Consider the following 21,325-nt stretch of genomic DNA (forward strand, 5'->3'; position numbering starts at 1 on the left):
TATTTTAATTCTACAATTGATTTAAGGTTCATACATTTTCAAATGGTGGATTAGTAATTTAATTCTACAATGATTGTGTATTTCTTGTTGCCGGTTGTGTATTTCATTTTTGTTCATCATTTTGCCTTTATTTTTCTTAATTCTTAATGGATGAATGCTTCAATTTGTTGTGATATAAGACTATTAGTGAATAATTTTGGGCTATAATTTTAGTGAGCAATGGTACTTTATAGTACTTAATTGAGGAATGCTTTAATGGAGGAATGCCTTAATTTGTTTTAATGGAGGAACGCTTTGCTAATGATGGTACTTGATTGTTGTGATATTAGTGAATAATTAAAAACCCCAAACCTCTCATTAGAAACCCGAAGTTAATGTGGCTCTCTCTAGAATTATCCCCAACACGTTTTTTTAATGATTAAATGATGTAAATGTGTATAATATTCTTGGAGTACATAAGAAAATGACTTAACAAAGATCTGCCGATAACCGCGTTCAAAACAGCCTTCATAACAGAATGTGTACAGAAATAGGCAGAATCTCGAGTTCTGGCCAGGAGACTCGCTCGGCCAGGCCGAGTGAGTGTTGCTTGGTCAGTTGGTTGAGCTAGAAGCAGCATGCACGTACTGTTTTGTTTTGATAGTTTCTGATATGTGCACAAGTGTTTCCCAACTTCATATGCCATCTAGCACCACAATACTCTACTCCACATCATAAAGCACCATAAGACACCTCTAGATTGAGTTTATTGAGTCACCACATCAATAGTGTAATTCTGTGTAGACATCTTATGGCATTGTAAAATTACCATCTATAATGAAGTTGGGGGGTATTTTGATATATCTATATATTACATTTAAGTATGTTACCTGAAAGTGGAGGATACTAATGCAAAGTTATTTCCTGGAAGATATCAGTAGAATGGCTACCTCAGAAGAGGAAATAACCAAACTATACAGAATCCAGAGGACAATAATGCAAATGTTGAATGACAGAGGTTACATTGTGGCTGACCATGAGCTCAATTTGTCGAAGCAGCGATTTATAGATAAATATGGTGAGCATATGAAGAGGGATGCCCTTTCTATCCAAAAGACCAGACGGAATGATAGCTCTGATCAGGTATTCTTTGTTTTTTCACTGATGATATTGATTTCTGATTTCAGATGTAAGTGGTATATGAAGATATTTTATTCTGTTATTGTTTTGTCTTGATCCTAAAACTGGAATTTGGATGGTATTATTACTTTTGTATGATATCTATTCATGTTTCCTTAACAGTGCAGTGCACTGTAGAACTGTCGGGAAGGGAGGAAAGGTGAGAAAAGGTAAGGAGTGAGTTGTTATTTTCCTTCTAACTCTTTCCAATGATAGAAGGATCTGGTTTATTGCAGGGAAAGGATTATTGAACCCTCAAACTTTTTCACTGTCATCCCCTTATTTGCCCTCTTGATTTGCCTCATCCGAATATCCTCTGAGTCTATATTGTATATTCTCTTTATATTTCACGTTTGTTCATTTTCAGATATATGTTTTCTTCCCCGAAGAGCCGAAGGTTGGTGTTAAAACAATCAAGAGTTACACCAACATGATGAAAAATGAAAATGTTTCAAGAGCAATTTTGGTGGTTCAGCAGAACTTGACTCCTTTTGCCAAAACTTGTATAAATGAAATCTCCTCAAAATTTCACCTGGAGGTTTTTCAGGTTCGTATAAATGTCACTATTGGTTCCGTCAATGTTGATTGTTGATATTTGAATGAAACAAATCCTCTTCACTGTAATTCATACTTTTAAGTATGGGTTTAAAAAATCTGCTGAGACTTTATAGTAGTTGGATTATTATAACATTACCATTTTTGCTCTGTTATGACTTATGTGTTGATTGAATCTATACTTGGACTGTAATGCTAATGTTTTATTTCAAGGTTAAATATTTAAAACGTGTAATAGTATAATTATACATTTGTGAAATTTCTTCATGGTTTTCTCCCTTAACTTGATAATTACTGCTTCAGGAGCCAGAGCTCTTGGTTAACATCAAGGAACATGTTCTTGTTCCTGAACATCAATTACTAACTGATGAAGAAAAGAAGACCCTGCTCCAAAGGTATACCGTCAAGGAAACCCAGGTTAGTATATTTGATTCTTATTAGTTTTAATTGATTTTGTTTTCCCTCGTGTGTTTGACACACTCAATTATGCTTCATGTTTGGATCTCAGCTACCAAGAATTCAAATGAATGATCCGGTTGCAAGGTATTATGGACTTAAGCGTGGACAAGTTGTGAAGATCATACGGCCTAGTGAAACAGCTGGTAGATACGTCACTTATCGATATGTTGTGTGATTTTTGCTGTAATCTCCCTGTAGCTCGACTGTAGTAATGTTATTTTTGATTTGCTTACGTGAAGCTTTTTCGACATAGATAACTATTCTACATTTGATGGTAACTTTATCATGGTGAACATGTTTTAAGTTGTATTATGTGGAATATTATATTGATTCATTTAGTAGAATTTGGTACACCCTCTAGAACTTTGCTCCAGAGTGTATAATATCGCCTTTTATGATTTTATGCTTATACTTACCGGGCCAGGAGATGCTTAGGTTTTTAGCATGTATAATGGTAATTCATTTTGTATACTATTAGTGGACCTGACTAACACAAGGGGACCATCTCGAGTGTTGTTGATGCCATAAATCGAGATAATGTTTGATTGGGTTTAATAATCGAATGTAGATCAATTGGCTTTTTAAGTACCATGTTTAAACTTCAATGTTTTGGGGCGATATTAAGAAGATTGGTGGATGAAATAGAATGTCAAAAAACACTATTGATGATGGAGATTTGTGTTATGTACAATACAACTATGGAAGAGTGTAAAGGAAATGCTAAAATGGGTTTGAAATTTGAATGTATTGAATAATTGGTAGTACTCCTATTAATTTAATTGTTTGTAAATGTATTCTTAGTTTGTTTTTGTTGTTAGTTTGTCATAATCATATTTATGGTAGTGGTCTAATAAAGAGTTAACAACTACTATCAAAAGAACTAACAATTAGTATCAAACATCTCATAATCAAAGCATTGGGACTTAAGAAATCTTTATATTAGAAGCTATAAGTAGAGGAGATAATAGACAACTGCACAAAAAAAAAAAAAAAAAAAAAATCGTTAAAGTTTTAATCCCAACAATATAGAATATAGAATTGACTATATGAACAAAAATAAATCAACATGACAAATCTTCGCAAACAAAGACTACCTTTTCACCTTTATCATATATACTAGCTATGTTTAAACATTGTTGTCTCAAATAAAATGACACAGTATGTCATGTACACTGATGTTTACTATTAATGGTTAATCGGAAAAAACCTTTGTATTAGTTTTGTCACTAACAACGTTATTACGTACATACGAACAAGCCATTTAATAACATTGGAGTAATAAAATATCATTATTTACCTTGTCAAAGATATGTTATGCACATCAGTTCTCTGTTCTCACATTTTCCAAGTACCATGATAAAAGTCCAAAAAAACTCTTAGAACTAACTGCTATTTTCATGATAGCCACATATCAAAAAACGCAACCGAAACATAAGCTTCTTCAAGTACAAGGTGATATTTTCGGTTTCATTGGCGATTGTTTAAAGTAACATCTAACACAATTACACGATGCATGCCGATTTGGATCGTAAGTAGAAAGTCAGAGGTAGTTAACCTATAACACAAACTATATGTGCACTAATATTTACGCAAACGAGCCACGAAACAACCGATCAAAACAGCGAGAAATCCGGGAAACTACTTTCAAGATCATTGAATTGCTTGGAGATTTTGGCCCTGCAACCTGGGCACATGAAACCAACTGAATCTGGCTGTGGTTCAACATCAGTTATCTCATGAGAGAACTCTACCCCACACCAGACACACACAGTTGTAGCCACGCATCTACCAGCCGATACTCCGGGGATTTCCGATTGAGATTTTAAAGAGTTGTCAAGTCCTAGTTCTATACCGATATTAGTTTCTAAATCCATTGATACCTCATATAAGGAGATCGAATCATCTCGACTCATGGCACTGTACTTGTACATCTGAGGTTCAATGGCGTCTAACTTCATGTACTCGAGACTAGTTAGACTTTCAAGATTCTGATCGAGACTGCAGATGTTTTGCCCTGCCTGTTTGAGGACAAGAATGCAATAATCAATTTCTTCTTCTAAAACAATAGAGTACACAAACATATTGCATGGCGACAGATACCCGAGAGGGCTCATCACAATCGGTGTATTGCACACTAGAAAAAATAATGTGACAACGACCAAAATGGATAAATTTGGAATCAATATGATATGCTTCAATACTACACATTCATTTCACTATCGGGGAAAAATCCAACAATGTACTCCTCTGTCCCATGGAGTTTGCAACAAGTACAATATTGTGTTTTTACGGTTGGGGGAAAAGGCATACGTTGTGAGAAGTAGGGGAAAAAGTGAGAATGGGATAAAAAAATAAGTTAAAATATGGACGAGGGTAAAAAAAGAGTCAGCAAAAAATTATAATTGTAGCAAATTTCATGCGACAAACTAATAAGGATAATGTAGCAAATTCCATGGGATAGAGTGAACATGCATCAAGAGTAATGCTGCCAAAAGCCTGTAATATGCAGCACAAAACAAGTCCACATATAATGCGCAGGCAGACTGCAAGCATGCGATGAGCAAAAGTCTCGACATTCTTTAGGTAAGATATAAATATTTCCAGGAGATCGGAACCAGTATATTTCATAGGTTATTACCTTTTCAATTTCGTCGAATGGTGATGAAGGACTCAATGATATTTGAGGCACTGCACAGCCATGAGCATAATTTTTTCCGGAAACAGTTACTAGCTCACTGCAATCATTCTTTTGTGCATGCTCAGGCACACATTTATCCACATGATCCAATTTTTCATCAGAAGATTCAAGATTGGAAGATTTCCCGTTGCATCGTATCAAATGGATATTCAAAAGCCCTACAGCTTCATCAGTGGATTTCTCGTCTTCAGTAGTCGTGCATTCGAATCGGCCATTGACATTAATGCCATTTCTAGCAATGCCTTGCAATTTCAGTTCATTTTCGTTAGAATAAGAAGTTCGACCACGGAACTTTCTGTCAGTCCTCTGTATTTCTCCATTTTTATCAAGTGGATTCAACTGTAAAGACAAAGTTATGTTTTCACCAATATCCTGTCCTTCATGTTCACTATAATCCAAGTGACCGATATCTGAATCATTCATTGAAATTTCAGTCACTTTATCACATGAAACATGCAAATCTTCAGATGAAATTTTACCTTCCCCAATGTCCTTTTCTCTTAGACTTTCATCAGGGCAAACACTTGAGATCCCACTCATCAGCTCGGGAGAACAAATTCCAGCAGTGTCGGCTTCATTAAAGCAGGAAACCACATTCCTTTCAGTATTCAGAACATCACCGACACTATGCAAACTTTCGGCAAAGCTAAGTCGATCAACATTTTCAACTCCGGCAGGCACCTTCTCAGTTATAGGAATGTTCATATCCTGAATAGAACTTTGGGCAATTTCAATTAACGCATCCATTCTCGAATTGTCGATCACAATCAGAGGCCTGTCCAAGCACGGAGATTTTGCACGGCCAATCACCTGAACATCCGCATCCTTGGCGCTTTTAATAGACCCCTTGACATGGTTTCCTACATGGCCTAGATAACGGCGCCTTTCTTCAAATACCTTATCACAAAACTGACACCCATATTTTCCATCTTTCATAATCACTCCATCCCCAACAGATGAACCATTTTTGCGTCTCTTTCTCTTCTTTTGGCCTTCGGGTTTTACCTCTTTAATAGCTACCTTATCTTCTACCGAAGAATCAAAAGTATATCTCCTTGTTGTATTCTGGTGGATTGACAACACATGCTCCAAATATTTATCCTTCTCATCGAAACTTACATTACAGGAGTGGCATTCATATAAGTCGCATACTTCAACGTCTTGTAGATCATCAATGCTCAGGACTGAAGGTCCTTGACGTTCGGTAGATACACATGTATTACGTAAACTTAGATTTGATTTTTCCAGCATAGAGTTACTATCCTGAGAGTTTTTTAGCGAATGATGAATTTATTAATTTCAATGACCAACACAAAATTTGGCATCAAGATTTTCAAAAAGTTAGAACTTACATCGATCGAATCAACTACTTGTAGTTCCTGAAGATCGGTCCCCTCAAGCTTAGCATCATTTTCATTTATTCCTAAATATGGTTTTAGATACGATGATACCTCTTTACAAGAGGAAAGATGCTCTCCTGTTGGACTGCAATAAGATAATAGTGAAAGATTGAGTACATACTACATAACTCTCCTATAAGGAATAACTTCCCGACTTATCCAAACCATCCATACTATGACCTATCAACAAACTTTGCTTGAAGCTAGGTTAAAATTATCTATAATGCTTGGCCAAAGAAACCCTAAAAGAAAACTCGAATTTTCCCAAGCCGCATCATCAATATTTCAACCACACCCCCCAAGATTCTATCAATTCATAGATTAGATATGTAACAATAATCATTTGCATGCTTTCCCCCTGACTTCCTCAAGGCAATAACTAAAATGTGTCGCATGATTCACTAATTTCCTTGCGAATCGCAAATTTAGAAAAGCGAATTATGGTTGGTTTTAGGCTATTTTTGAACCATATTGAGCGAATCGCGAATCCAAAAGGCAAACTAACAAGCAAATTATGTTTCACAGAACATAAATAAGCATATTGTTCTTCTGTATATAGAAAGCCACAAGGGCCACTGATGTATAGCAATTGAACTAGCAGGCATCTAAATGAACTAGCATATTGTTCTTCTTTGGAGAGTCACAAGAGGGGTGGTGTAGGCGGGATCTATTACTAGTAACTATCAACGAGAGTTCAGGCTTGGGCCAACTTAGGTCATGGCTTAGGTTATTGCTTTAAAACACTATTAATATTGAATTGTATAACATATAAACGATTTGGTTCAACACACATGAAGAGACAAGCGCTCGCTCTACCCTATACTAGTATCATGGACTCACAACTGGTTGCCATGTCTTGAGTAAGTTGGCATCAACACAAAACATAATAATGTTTCTTCCTTCACTCCCAATTTATAGAAATAAAGACATAAAAAATTCTTTAGACTTGAATTTAGCAAACTCAATTATACATACATACAATCTATGTTACTTGGACTCGGACTCTGACCGATATCGCACTGATAAGTGTCCAAGTGTCGAATATGTCTAAATATTCAATTTTACGTCTAAGTGCCATACAAATGTTCGAGCATAATATGGGTATGTGAAGAAGCAAAATGAAGAGTACGAGTAACATAGCATACAACATACAACCAATAGATCTCAACCCAGATTGATAACTTACTAAGTTGGCTTTAGAGACTAATTTCACTCTATGCATGTCAAAATTTAACCAAAATATCAAACATCAAACATCTTGATGCATGTCAAATTTCAACATAATTTAATCACATCACATAATTTCATCTTACTAATAAGAATCAAAATAACTAATTCATCTAATAGAAAAGGAAAAACAACCTGATATAACGACGACAATAAGGAGTAAAATGGCCACCCTTTCGACGCAAAGCAATTATAAGTTTCCAACCAAGAGGTAAAAAATCACCCAAAAAAGAAGCATCAACAACTCTTCTTTTCTTCCTTCTACTACACCATTCACCTTCCATATCACCCAACATTTCCAACAATTCTTCCTCTTTAACTCTCCCTTGTGCTCTCTTCCTCAACTCTTCACCAAAGGGCCCACCATCAACACTTTTTTCTCTCCCCTCCAAATCAGCCAAATTAACCACCACCCCATTTCGATTAACAATCTCAACATTCACATTTTGATCAAAAGATTCAATATTTTTGGTGGGGTTTTGATTAAGAGGGAATTTGAGTTGTTTTCTAAGGGATGAGATTATGGACTTTGATTCAAATTCTTCTTGTTGGTTGAGAAGAAAGAAGTGATGGCGACGTGGGTGATGAGGGGAAAAGGAGTAAGTTTGTTGGTGGGTACTTAAAGATGGGTTGATGGAGAATTTTGATGGGGTCATTGAAGAAGATGAAGATGGTAAAACGGTGTCGTTTGATAGAAGAGAAATAGAGTGAAGTTCAGAAGAAGTGAATGAAGACATGTTAATCGGAATTGATGTAAGAAGGTTAAGGTTGTTGTTGGGGTTGTTATGTGGTGGTTTGGTGGTAACCGCCATTGTTGGTGGAGTGAAGGTGTGAGAATGAGTGTCTGCCTGTCAGAGTGGCAGGTGGGAGGAGGGAGTGGACACCTGGGTGATGTGTTGTTGAGTGATTTCAGTTGAAAAGTGGGGGAAATGAAAAGAGGAAGAGAGAAAGATGGTGGTGAACAAAAAGTGTCTATGTTCTTTTTATTTTGATGTCCAAAAGAGCTTTGTTTGCTTATGGCAACAGATCCGATTTGAGTTGGGTTCAAGTGGACCTATATTTAGATCCGTTTTTAAAAGAGGATTCAAATTTAGATTCAGATATGAATTCGGGTTCATAGACCTGGGCCAAGTTTATAAACAGTTGTCTGATGTCATCTCTAGTTATGCATTTGAAAGTTGTCATCTCTACTTATGCATTTGCGGGAGGAATCGACTTGTAGACCGTCTTACAATGATACAAGTCCATATAATTAGTTTAGTTTTGTAAGTGATTATTCTAAGTGTAATAACTCGTATTTAGCTTGAAAAAAGATTGATAGACTACTCATATCAACAAGGTGCATCTTCTTTTCTAGGGAGCCCATTTGCTAAGAACTCTACAATTAAGCGTGCTTGGTGGGCAGCAATCTTAGGATGGGTGACCTTCTGAAAAGTTATCTCAAGTGCGCACGAGTGAGGCCAAAGTGCGCTGGAAAGACTTATGTTGGTTTGTGGGGCTAATCTACAGTCTCCATGCGTAGTCACCAGCGGTCCGAGGGGATGGGGTGTTACACTAAGATTGTAAATGATCATTTGAAAGTTATAAGTGATTACTTTAAGATAGTAAATGTACATTAGGTAATCCTATAAAGATGGTCTGAGACCGTGTCATATGAGAATTTATGATTAGCAATTTGTTTATTTCCTTCTTATTGTGTCTTTGTCAATTAGTTTTTTTCTTAAATAAATAGACCTACTATAAATAAGGTGAAAAAAAAAATTTGAGTTAAAATGATTGTAGTAATAATTAATAAGGTTATTTTTTACAAAAAGTGGAGTAATTATGTAAAATGAGATGAGAAAAAGTAACTTGTGTAGATGATAGTTTTTAGAATATTTTAAAATATGACAAAAAATTAAAATAAAATAAATTTAGTAGGATAAAATAAAAGGAAAATTAGGCTAATTATTTGAAACACAGGGAGTAATTGTTTGTTGTTGTCAAATTTAATTAACTTACTAGATCATATATTTGTATTAACTTTTAGTTAATTGTTAAAATAGTTGTATAACTAACTGTTAATAATGTGATAATTTGTAAAGTTGGTAGTTGATTGTTTATTAGAGAAAAAATATGTTAAAAAGTTAAAATACATAGCACTTTTTAGGTTTTGACTTACATATTTGATTTTCAGCTAGATTAAAAAATTAGCTTCAGCTAGCTTAAAATAATATTTGTATTAAACTTAAAGAAACAAGCAAATATATTAAATCTCGTGTGCATAACCTTATCCCATTTAAAAAATGAGATAGTATACACACTTTAAAGTTGTATCTATAACTATAAGCTAAAAAAGAAAGATATCAATCATTAAACAAATTAATTGACACATAATATTTGTCACAATTATCTAATTTGATGTCATTTTTATAGATAAATTACGAATTTGCATAGCTCAAAGCTACAAAATTATTTAAAGGAGAATACTTATATTAAATGGGTATTATTGTGCTATTACTTAGCTTAAGGTACATTTAATAATTTTTAAACCTTAAAATCCTCTAATTCTAAAATTATAATAATTATTTTATAATGAAATTTAAATCTTAAGAAGTCTTTATAATAATTATTTTATAATGAAATTTAAATCTTAAGAAGAATAGACTTCGCAAATTTGAGGTATTAAAATCTTCTTATTAAGAAATACACTTTAGCCTAAAGAGAGGCAATGAGAATCAAATTTATTTATTTTTTTTAAAATAATACATACTCCAACTAAGATAAAATATATGATATTGTGCTTTCATAAAGCTTATAGCAAATACCAAAACCTTGATCCCTTCTAAATTGGTTTAAATCGTAAGGTTCCACTTGGATAAAAAATCAGTAAAACTACTGAACCGTTAAGAAAACCGGATCGAATCCAACCAAATTGCATACTATAGAAATGTTATTAAAACTTACAATCAGACAACTAAAAGCTAATAATGCAACTAACTGCAGAGGTTGAGATACTATAGAGTTTCCAAGTAACTCTATTTGTAGTCTAATAAAGTTACTAAAATCTAGACCATTTATTAAAATAAACGGCTTATAATATAATTTAGATAAAATAAAAACTACCGTGACAATCAACTCTATTTCCCTCTTTGATATTTAGCCATTAATTTTTATCTAGATTTTTATTATTAGCCATTGATATTTAATAGATAGTCTAGATTTTAATAACTTCACTAGTAGAGTTATTTGAAAACTTTAAAAATTCCAATACAAAGCTACAATATACCACAAGCCCACAACTACTTTTTTTGAGATAAACAAGCCCATAACTATTTGGACAACTGACAGTTCATTATAATGAAAATTTAAATAAAATAAGATGTTTTTTAATTCCAAAAATAAGCTTCGTGAAAACTTAATTCCCAAAATGAGCGTCCGTAAATCCAAACCTAGTCTTGGAGTAAGTCGCTGTTACTAACAGCGACTAAAATATATATATATATATATATATATATATATATATATATATATATATATATATATATATATATATATATATTTTTAAGTTGCTGTTAGTAACTGCGACTTAATGCGTTTTAAATTTCAAGTTCTCAGTTACTTCCTCGTTCCAACATACGAGATTAAAGAGTTGACCAGTTAACTTTAACAGCGACTTATGGCTTTTATTTATTTATTTATTTATATATTTATTTTGTCTTTCGCTGTTAGTAACAACGATTTACTCCAAGGCTAGGTTTAGATGTACGGACGCTTATTTTGGGAATTAAGTTTTCACGAAACTTATTTTTAGAATTAAGTTGTTAAATAATCTTATTTTATTCAAATTTTCTCATCATAATTATATTGTGTGGAGCACACTCATATTCTATTGACCTTTAGAAAATAAATTTCATATACTATTGACCTTTTGAAAATGAATTTTCTTTACTACCAATAAACCTTTTTCTCATCTCGTCCAAGGCAGGGTTTGAAGAGAGTAGAAAAAAAAGCAAATTAATGCTCTTATTACGAGATCATAATCGAAAAGTCCTTTGAAATCGAGTATCGTTTTAATATATGAGCTCCCTATAAAAAGAAAAACCTTTTATAAAATAGAATGTTAAAGACTTAAAGTAATTCCTAAACCGTCTTAATTATCGTGCTTTTTCCCTAAAATACCCCTGATTTTGATTTAAAAGAACTAATTTTAGTTCTTAAACTCAAAAAACGGCGCTTTACTAAACAGTAAAGCGTCATCATTCTCTTGGAAAAAATGTGTCACTTGCCAGTTCTCAGTTCACTTTTTGTGCCACTTTTCTTTACCACTTCTGCATTTTTGCTCCATTAACAAAACAAGAAAACAAGAAATTCAAAGCAAAAAGTTTTCTTTATTCATTCACCGAAGTTTTTCATGGGAAACGACTGTAATATCGAAATTTAAAAGTTTCATTTCAAAGTCTCCTTATTTACTCCTTTTAGGTTATCATTTACCCCTTTCTCTTTGTTTTGCGTTTTGTTTTTCGAATTTTAGGGTTTATTGTGGTTGTTTATATGCTCAATTGCAAATATTTGATGCGAATTTAGGTTATGTGTTATATGTTAACCAAATTCATCTAGGGTTTCTGTTGTGCAATGTTTCGATTATTAGCCTTATTATCACTGAAATCAAGGGCCTGTTAACTCAGAATGTATTTAACTTATTAACAAGTTTGGAATAACAAGCCATAAAGCTTCCTTTTGACCTTAAATTTCAGTATTTTCATTAATACCTTCAAAATTAAGGATCTGTTGATTTTACAACACCTAACCTGTGCTTTAAAGGAATGCCATGCAATGGCGAATTGGCCGATTACTCGTCTCTATACTTTTTCACATAGAAGTATAAAATAATGGTACTAACAACTAATATTATGTTTGGATAAGAAACTAAGAGGGGTGGGGAGGGAAAGGCAGGGGATGCATTGGTAAGAAAAACTTTTATTGTTTGTTTAAGAGAGAAGGGAAAGGAGTGGAAGAGAAAAATCAATTTTCTTCCAAATCTTATCATTTTGGGAGAGATTTGGACGTTGATAAGGGAGCTAATCCTTTCAGATCTCTTCCCTCTAAATTTGTTATCCCAACAAAGAAAATTGTATTTCTCTAAATCTTTACCGTTTTTTTCTTCCAATTCCTTCAATACAAACAAAGTGTAAATGATTGAACCTTTGATTTCTATACAAATAACAAGAATAGGTTTAAAATGGTACATTCATGCTGCAATGACCATTTTATTATGTGCATAACAATTTTGTATTACATTGGTGATTGGTCAGGTGTATGGTAAGATTTTATGTGAAGAAAATTAACATTGTGTTAATGCAATGTTGTTGTTTTCAAGAATTGCGATTATGTGATATTATTTTGAATGGAAAAGTTGCTGCACGTTTTGTATGTATATCGGGTTTCTTATTAGTTACATTGACCATTTCATAGTTACATTGAGCTGTTTTTATGGAGGTCACAGTCTTAGTTATCATCTCAGTGAACCTGATATCATTGATAAAGGAGGAAAAAAATGAAATGCTTGTCTGTACTTGAAAATATTCAACTTGTTTGCAAGCCTTTGCATTGTTTTGACTGTAATGTAGCTCAATATAGCTAACATATAAGTTTTTCAAGACCCAATAGACAAACTATGTCCATAGAGTTATACATATAAATTTTATGATTTGGTATTTTTTTTTTTTTTTTTTTTTGTGATCTTACATTAAATTATCAGATGTTGGTATCAAATTTCACTCACTTGACTCATCTGAAAGAGATACATCATACATGTATACAGAATACTTTTATACTTCATCCTTTTATATTCAGTGCATAGCAAAATAATTTCCATGAATAAATGAAGAACCTGAGCGTCTCTGATCCCATGTAATATAATAATGACTTGAAATACCCTTTGTAGGCTCCATAATTTTCATCTGCATATACCGAATATGACTCTGACTGTATAGAGTGGGAGTCAGATCCGTAAGCTGACATCTGGGCCTTATCACAGTATCATAGTTTCATAGTTGCGGCTGTTGTTGGAGTGGTGCCTCCTCGTTGAAGTACTTCATTGAATTCTTCTCTTCGGTGAGATCTCCAGATTCTGTATAATCTGTGTGCTAGTGTCATACTGTTTATCTATTTATCCTTGTATCTCGGTTTGCCTTTCGAGATCTATTGTTCATCAGTGATATCACTCAAGAATAGTTTTGGCTCTTGTTTATTGTTTGGTACATTTTATCTTTAATGACAAATTATCTGCAAATTTTTGACCTTACATGAGACATGACCTGATACAGAAGCCTGGAATCTGAATCGAATCCGAATTACTTCAGTTCGACCCATTTATTATACTTTGTGAACGAATTGTATCGCAGAATTTTTGACATATCTGAATTCCTATTTTGTTGACAATTATTTTTTCTCACACTTGAGGTACTTCATCAGCTTCTCAAAATTATTGTGCGATGAACCCCTATGACTTGTAGCCTCGGCTGCTCTTCTCTTCCATTCCATGGCTTTTCTCTTCACTTCCTTCCCTCTATCACCTTCCATCATCTCTCGCACCAACGATTCAACTTTCTCCCTCTTAACATTTCCTTCCTCCATCTCCATTCCAACACTCCACCCCTGACATGTATACAGGCAATTCATCGGCTGATCTGCGAAAAAAGGCCAGCAGATCATGGGTACACCTTCGCTTATGCTCTCTAGTGTAGAATTCCACCCACAATGAGTCAAGAACATGGCCACTGAAGGATGTCGAAGCACCTTTTCTTGAGGGCACCAACCCGTAAGCAGCCCCCTTCCTTCAATCTCCTTCATGTATCTGTCAGTTATGACATTTGATTTTCCTTCGACAAGGTCAGATCGGATCACCCATAAAAAAGGGTGCTTACTGTTTGCTAATCCCCACGCAAATTCCTCTAATTGCTCTGGAGTTAATACAGTTAGACTTCCATAATTAACATAGATTACCGAATTCGGATTTTGTGTATCTAACCATAGTAAGCAATTAGTGTCTTCCTTCCATAAACTCGATTTAAGAGGGAGGAGTTCTCGATCATTGGCATGTTGGCAAAGCAGTGAAAGAGGGCCAATGGCGTAGATATTTGGTTTGATAGTCTTGATCGCCTCCAAAGCTTTTTCTTCTAGATCATCAAATGTATTGATAATAACCATCCCTCTAGCAGTTTGAGCATTTCTGACAGCCTCTGCTGTAAACTTAAGCCCTATGTCATTCGGATTCATTGTTCGAATAAATGTAGGAAGATGCTTCAATTTTGCCCCTTTTACTAGTCCTTCAACCCAGTCAATTGGTGTTTCAAGGTATCCATTTGTAAGGCAGCTTTCATCTAGCAAAACATATAGAAAAGATTAGATTGAAACATTTAATTTTTTGAAAGATAGTTTAATATGGCTAGATTGTCTTGGAGTGGAAAGTCTTTCAAAACAAGGCTAGTTGGAATTAAATGAACTGATTGAAATTAAGGCCAAGAGAACAACTATGAATATAATTGTTTATTTGGCCTCGTGATGAGGGTATTGGTCTGCCTTCTTTCTCACGCTCTCTAGACCCGTCTTGGACATGATTCATTGGGATAATGATGATGATGATGACTTGAACTTAGTTTTGTCCTTGCGAATTGTGACTGTAAAAGAAATAGTGACTAATGGCATGGCTTATCAGCTAAAAATTGAGTGAAAAGTTACACTATTTTGGATGGAGGGCGTAGTTAATTGCATAGAGGTGGGTGCAATTGACTTAATTTTATTAACAAAGTTAGAAAATTTTCAAGTGTTAATACCTTCTAAAGGAAAAAGACCTCTTTTGACAAGCTCATCAAGCTGCAAGCACCCTAGGAAGCCACAAGCACCTACTGTGAAAAGAAGCGATGCTCGAATGCCCAATTCTTCACCAATTCTATAGGCAAAACTCATGAATCCATCTGAAATTATACTAGTGATAGGAGGAACATCAGGAGAGGCAAGAAGCCTCTTTAGAAGACCTCGAAACGCTTTGCTTGGTTCCCCGGATAAAGATTGGAACAATTCAGGCATGTCTTGAATGTTTCGCGCATTATCAGCAGCCAAACCATCAGGAATAGTTTCAAAACTGAAGTCATGGAGGCTATCAAGGAAGGAAGAATTCAGATCCAAGGAAGCAGCTAATAGTCTAGCAAAATGGAACTCAGTAAGCACCAATGTGATGTAGAAGCCCTTTGAATGTAGTAAGTTTGCTAGATTCATCATAGCTTTAATGTGGCTTTGTGCAGGAAATGGAATGCAAACCACATGAGGTATGTCGGGTGCCATTGTTTTACTCATTAATATGTTTGAGGAACAATTATAGCATTGTATATTTTACTTGGTTTTTGTGGTTATGTGGATTTTAATTGCATTGTCTAATTTATAATGCATTGTTCAAGCTTACTGTTTTTAGTATGTAGTGATAACAATGGTTGTGTGGTGGTTAGACTTGGATATGATTTTTATGTGTAGAATATTAACAACATGAAAAGAGTGGTCAGCTACACCTGGATGTCACTCCTGAAAAGATTAGGCAATGATAGATTGATAGTTATGTGTCCTTGATTATAGGCGGTTTAGGATTTTGTTATAATGTGAGTTTTTTTTTAATATAAAGAAATTATTAGTGGAAGAATATGTCATAAAATTATTAGATTTGAAAATGTGGATGATACAAAAGGAAATTATTAGATTAATAGACAAATAAAGGGCAACAAAATTAAATGGGGCATCAAAAGAAAAGAATTTGTAGCAAATTGAGTGTGAATGTGACAAACCGGAGTATAAACATTTATTTTTGTTAAACTGATCTTATTTTTATCGAGTATCATTATATTATGGGAATTATACTTTTTTCATTTTGAATTAAACTTTAATTTTTTGAAATAAACAATATTATTGCGAAACATTGACAAATGAGAAGAAAGCAAACTGAATCACATCAATTCTGAATAAAATTACACAATAGTTTATTTTCCATACAAGATGTAAATATAACAAGAATTAGAGGTTATTTTCTAATTCACATTAACCAAAATACTATAATTATCTTTTATACTCAATCAGAAAAACTAAAAGCAACAAAGAAAATACAACTTTGAAGCACTCTTTAAACTCTTTTGAGTGTTCTCCGAATACCTTAAAAATTTGTATTATTTCCCTTTAAGTAATTGACTAAGAATTCAAAACTATTGTGAGAGGAACCACCAATCTTTATAGCCTTTTCTGCTTTCTTCTTCCATTCCATGGCATTTTCCCTCACTTCTTTCCCTTTCTCACTTTCCATTATCTCTTTCACTAATTCTACAACTTCCTCTCTACTAACCTTACCTTCTTCCATCTCAACTCCAATCTTCCATTCTTGACATGCATATAGGCAATTTGTTTGCTGTTCCGCAAAAAACGGCCAGCAAATTATAGGCACCCCTTCACTAATACACTCTAAAGTCGAGTTCCATCCACAATGAGTCAAAAACACCGCAACAGAAGGGTGCTGAAGCACCTTCTCTTGCGGGCACCAACTCGAAATCAACCCTCTTCCCTTGATCTCTTCCAAATATTCTTGGGTTATAATCTCTGATTTCCCTTCAACAAGATCAGATCGGATAATCCATAAAAAGGGGTGATTACTATTTGCTAATCCCCATGCAAACTCCTCTAGTTGCTTAGGAGTTAAGATAGCTAAACTTCCATAGTTAACATAAATGACTGAATTTGGACTTCTTTTGTCCAACCATTCTAAACAAGTACTGTCTTCCTTCCATAGATTTAATTTCTGAGGAAGAATCTCTTGTCCATTCAGCTGTTTGCAAAGCAATGTGAGAGGGCCAATAGTGAAGAGATTTGGTACTTTGTTCTTGATTTCTTTCAAACCTTCAGCTTCGAGATCATCAAATGTGTTGAGAATCATTCCTTCTGCAAGTACAGAATTTCTTGCAGCTTTTGCTAAGTAGTTGAACATTGTGTCATTCGGGTTCGTAGTTCGGATGAATGTAGGAAAATGCTTCAGTTTTGTCCCCTTGATTAGTCCTGGAACCCAGTCTGTTGGTGTGTCTAGATAGCCATTTGTAAGGTAGCTTTCATCTACCAGTGCACATGAGAATAAAGATCAAAACTCATATTGAAGACATTAAATTGCATATTTATCATGATTTTCCTTTGGCTTTGGTGTGTCTAATAATATGGAAATTGAGCATCAGCAAGAGATAATACTCCATCTGTACGATAGTATATACAAGTACAGTTGGGGTAATGTTTAAGTATTGAGGAAAAAACTGTACTTTAAAAGTTGAGAGAAATGTGTGAATTAGATTAGAAGATGACAATTAAGAAAGAGTGAGTTACAGCCAAAAATAAAATCGTAGCAAGTTCAATGAAACGGACTAAAAAAATTGTAGCAAGTTCTATGTGATAGAGGGAGTAGGACCTAACTAGCACTTATTTGAATTTATTTATCCTTTGAACAAAGTAAATTATGAGGACTAATAATTTATGGAATTCTATCCAATTTTTGGCTATTGACCAACCTAATTGACTAGATAGGAGCATTGATCTTTTGTTGACCGTTGAGTTAGTTGTATAAGCTTATTGTTTATGGAGATGTTTGGTGACTTAATTATTCGTGGTTGGCTATTTATTACTATTTAGAAAAGAAAAGGTAACAAGCCAAAAGCTAATGTGAAAAGCTAGTCAAAGCCACGCACTTTTTTATTTTGGTTTAAAAGCATTTTTGTTGGCTTGAAAATCATTTACAAACAAATTATTTTACTGTTTGATCAATCAACAAGTCAAAAACCAAGAGTTATCCAACAAATCGACCAAAAAGCCCTTTACTAAACATTAAAAGGGCGGAGCAAAAAATGACAAACTTTATGAAGGCCCTGTGCAATTTTAAAAATTATGATTTTTAAAAAAATTTTTGCATCTTTCAACACCTAACATATGCTAAGTAATTCAATATTAAGGCTCCTTATTTTTTGGGGCCCTATGCGGTCGAACATGTTGAAACATGTTCAAAACCTCCTATGCTAAACAAGTTTAATGAATTTAGATGAGGATAATTAGATAATGCACTAGCTAGTGCCTTAGTGGTTACCTTTCAAAGGGAAATAACCTCTCTTGAGAAGGTCATCATACTGCATGTATGCTAGCATGCCACAAGCACTTGTAGTGTAAAAATTCAACAATGGAATGCCCAACTCAATGGTAACATCAGGTACAAAGCACATTACACCATCTGCAATAACACATGTGATGAGAGGAATATCAGGAGAGGCATTCAGCCTTCCTAGAACCTCTTTAAATGCTTTCTTTGCTTCTCCATCCAACAAGTTTTCGCACAGCTCCGGGAGGTCATGCAAGCTGTGTTTGTTATCCATTGGCAAGCCATCAGGAATAGTTTCAACTCTGAAGTCAGGGAGGCCTTCAAAAAAGGAAGATTTTATGGCCGAGTTCTCGATGACTCTAGCCAAATCAAACTCAGTAAGAACAAAGGTTATGTAAAAGCCCTTAGAATGAATGAGTTTTGCTAGTTTTATCATTGGGTTTATGTGTCCTTGTGCTGGTGCAGGAAGACAAACAATATGAGGTATTTGTGATGCCATTGTTAGATTAGTATGTATTACTGTTTTAGTTTATGTTATGAACTTTTTCACTTGGAATGGTCTTATATCATATTGGGCATGTGAAGTAGTAGAATTTGTAATATGTTGTGACAAAAGATGGATGTGTGGTGGTTATGGGAAGAGATATATGTATTGTCTTTTGGTTGAATGAGAATGTATTGAGTTGTAAATTATTTGGGTTAAAATTAATTGTTGTGATGCGTAAAATTAAGATATATTGAGCCTGACAACTGAATAATAGAAAATAAGTCGAGAGAAACTAAATACAAGATCATTGTATGGTGCTTATTAGAGAATAAGGATTTGGGGTAACTTAGAGAATCTGTGTAACCGGAAAAAATGAATTGATTTTTCATGTGGGTGTGAGAACTGAGAATCGAACAAACCACAATGATGAAAGGAAAATTGCTAAACCATTAAGTTGATTCAAGATTCTTTTAGAAATAAAGATACTTTAAGTGCTGAAAGTATAAGAGTGAAAATGTATTAAATTTCAAGTTTGGGAAACTAACAAAAGATAATACACAAATTCTTGTGAGAGCGGGTTTCTTTGAGAGACCATATCTAATTGGGCTGGCCCAATAAGGAAAATATAGTAAGTTTTTTGGTAGGCATTAAGAACATTGTAAGTAGGCATTTAGAATATTGTAAGTTAAGTACTTAAGTACTTACTCGATGGGCATTAAGTATATTGTAAGTAGGCATTAAAGATATTGTAAGTAGGCATTAAAGATATGGTAAGTAGGCTAGTAGACTAAGTTTCTCGGTAGACATTAAAAATATTGTAAGTAGGCATTTTAAGTACTTACTTGGTGGACATTAAGTATACTGTTAGTAGGCATTAAGGAAATATAAGTAGGCATTAAGAATACAGTAAGTGGATATTAAGGTTTAATGGACTGAACCTAAGAGACTTCTCTTTAAGAGACGGTCTCTCAGTGGACCGACCGAAGATAATAAGTGTATGGTGGTTGTTGGCTCATGCAGGGTTTGTCCTCTAAATTATACTCGAGGCCTCGTGGGACTGAGATAAAAATCTGAATTGAACTAAAAACCAAAATGATTGTCTGTTCTCTTGATCCGAAGAGAATTGGAGTAAGCTAACCAATACATAAAGATAAGAGTAAAAACATAATGCTAAATTAAACTTAACAAATTTAAATTTTGTCCGACTTTAGGATTTTTAATTTAAATTGAATAATTTGTGAAATAATTATGTATGCGTGTGGATATAGTTAGAACTTTAGAAGTGTTTATTTGGGTTAATTTTAGATCAATTATTTGAGTTGATTTAAAATTAGATTTTTTCTTTACACCGGGTGATTTCAAATTATTGTGTCTATTTAGAACGTCTACAATGATGCTTCATACTAAGAACAAGATATTAACTTTACGTATAGGGAAGGTTATGTGAAGATGACGGGTGGGTTCCAAGAGGATTATTGAGTGGAGGTGAATACAGGGTTTGTTAATGTCAAAAGATAACTTGGGAATCTAAGATTTTGTTTTGCATGCCTCCATACCAATGGAAATCATATAGGAGTACTTGGTCTGTTTTAAAAACAAAATGAGTAGGTCAATTAAAATTTTTAAATATAACTAAACTACAAAATAATAAATTTACTAAAATATTATCGAGGTATTTAAAATAGATCTGATGATTTAATATATATTAGATTTTGGAATCGAATCCGACTCAATCTGACTTTAAAATGAATCTAAAATAATGTAAAAATAACTGAGGATGCAAAACCCAATTTTGAACTAACCAAAAACACCTAAGTTGAAATTGATCCAATAAGCTGAATGAATATCTCTATCCGTGATTAATACTTCTGTTTTCAAATGCTCTTTCCATTTACTTTTTTCGCCGATTTTAATGCAATCTTTTTTTTTAAATGAGCCGAATACAAACTTTAATATCAAATAATTTTAATTGTGAGTTTTTTAAAAATTTTAAAAAGTTGATATTTAGAAAGTATATATTTAGACAAATCTAATAAGATTCCACATGAATATGTTTTTTTTCTTATATATCGATGAGAAATTGTAGTTAAAGTTTGACATTGAAATTTCTAAATTCTATTTCAGAAAAACATATGAAAATAGAGGGAGTATGAAATTCGGACAAAATATTAATTTGGAAAAAGATTTCAACCTTTTCA

At 33.7% G+C, this 21,325-nt stretch overlaps 4 protein-coding genes across 6 annotated transcripts in view; 1 reads left to right on the forward strand and 3 right to left on the reverse strand.

Moving 5' to 3' along the window:
- LOC130799434 (DNA-directed RNA polymerases II and IV subunit 5A) overlaps positions 1-2,532 on the forward strand; it is a 3,373-nt gene extending 841 nt beyond the window's left edge. Inside the window, exons 2-5 of one of the 3 annotated variants that reach the window (XM_057662525.1) lie at positions 918-1,122; positions 1,526-1,705; positions 2,017-2,130; positions 2,222-2,532. In XM_057662525.1, coding sequence (XP_057518508.1) covers positions 922-1,122; positions 1,526-1,705; positions 2,017-2,130; positions 2,222-2,347 — 621 coding nt within the window. In that variant the 5' untranslated portion in view covers positions 918-921 and the 3' untranslated portion in view covers positions 2,348-2,532. Of the gene's footprint in view, positions 1-910; positions 1,123-1,525; positions 1,706-2,016; positions 2,131-2,221 lie in introns of all 3 variants that reach the window. The other 2 variants (XM_057662528.1, XM_057662531.1) reach the window with 2 other exon arrangements.
- Positions 2,533-3,117: 585 nt separating this feature from the next.
- LOC130799431 (uncharacterized) lies at positions 3,118-8,489 on the reverse strand. The gene is made up of 4 exons (XM_057662524.1): positions 7,633-8,489; positions 6,223-6,355; positions 4,811-6,133; positions 3,118-4,190 (listed from the first exon to the last, which is right to left on the reverse strand). The coding sequence occupies exons 1-4, from the start codon at positions 8,307-8,309 to the stop codon at positions 3,786-3,788; spliced, it is 2,538 nt and encodes an 845-aa protein (XP_057518507.1). The 5' UTR covers positions 8,310-8,489; the 3' UTR covers positions 3,118-3,785.
- Positions 8,490-12,236: 3,747 nt separating this feature from the next.
- On the reverse strand, positions 12,237-16,266 carry LOC130799451 (7-deoxyloganetin glucosyltransferase-like). Its single transcript, XM_057662544.1, has 2 exons — positions 15,315-16,266; positions 12,237-14,861 (listed from the first exon to the last, which is right to left on the reverse strand). Exons 1-2 carry the CDS (start codon positions 15,832-15,834, stop codon positions 13,921-13,923), a joined length of 1,461 nt encoding a protein of 486 aa, XP_057518527.1. The 5' UTR covers positions 15,835-16,266; the 3' UTR covers positions 12,237-13,920.
- A 192-nt stretch (positions 16,267-16,458) lies between these two features.
- Positions 16,459-19,579, reverse strand: LOC130799441 (linamarin synthase 1-like). Its single transcript, XM_057662535.1, has 2 exons — positions 18,632-19,579; positions 16,459-17,619 (listed from the first exon to the last, which is right to left on the reverse strand). Exons 1-2 carry the CDS (start codon positions 19,137-19,139, stop codon positions 16,676-16,678), a joined length of 1,452 nt encoding a protein of 483 aa, XP_057518518.1. The 5' UTR covers positions 19,140-19,579; the 3' UTR covers positions 16,459-16,675.
- Between the last annotated feature and the right edge of the window lie 1,746 nt (positions 19,580-21,325).

This window comes from Amaranthus tricolor, chromosome 1, assembly GCF_026212465.1.
Source record: "Amaranthus tricolor cultivar Red isolate AtriRed21 chromosome 1, ASM2621246v1, whole genome shotgun sequence".
Taxonomy (NCBI): Eukaryota; Viridiplantae; Streptophyta; class Magnoliopsida; order Caryophyllales; family Amaranthaceae; genus Amaranthus; species Amaranthus tricolor.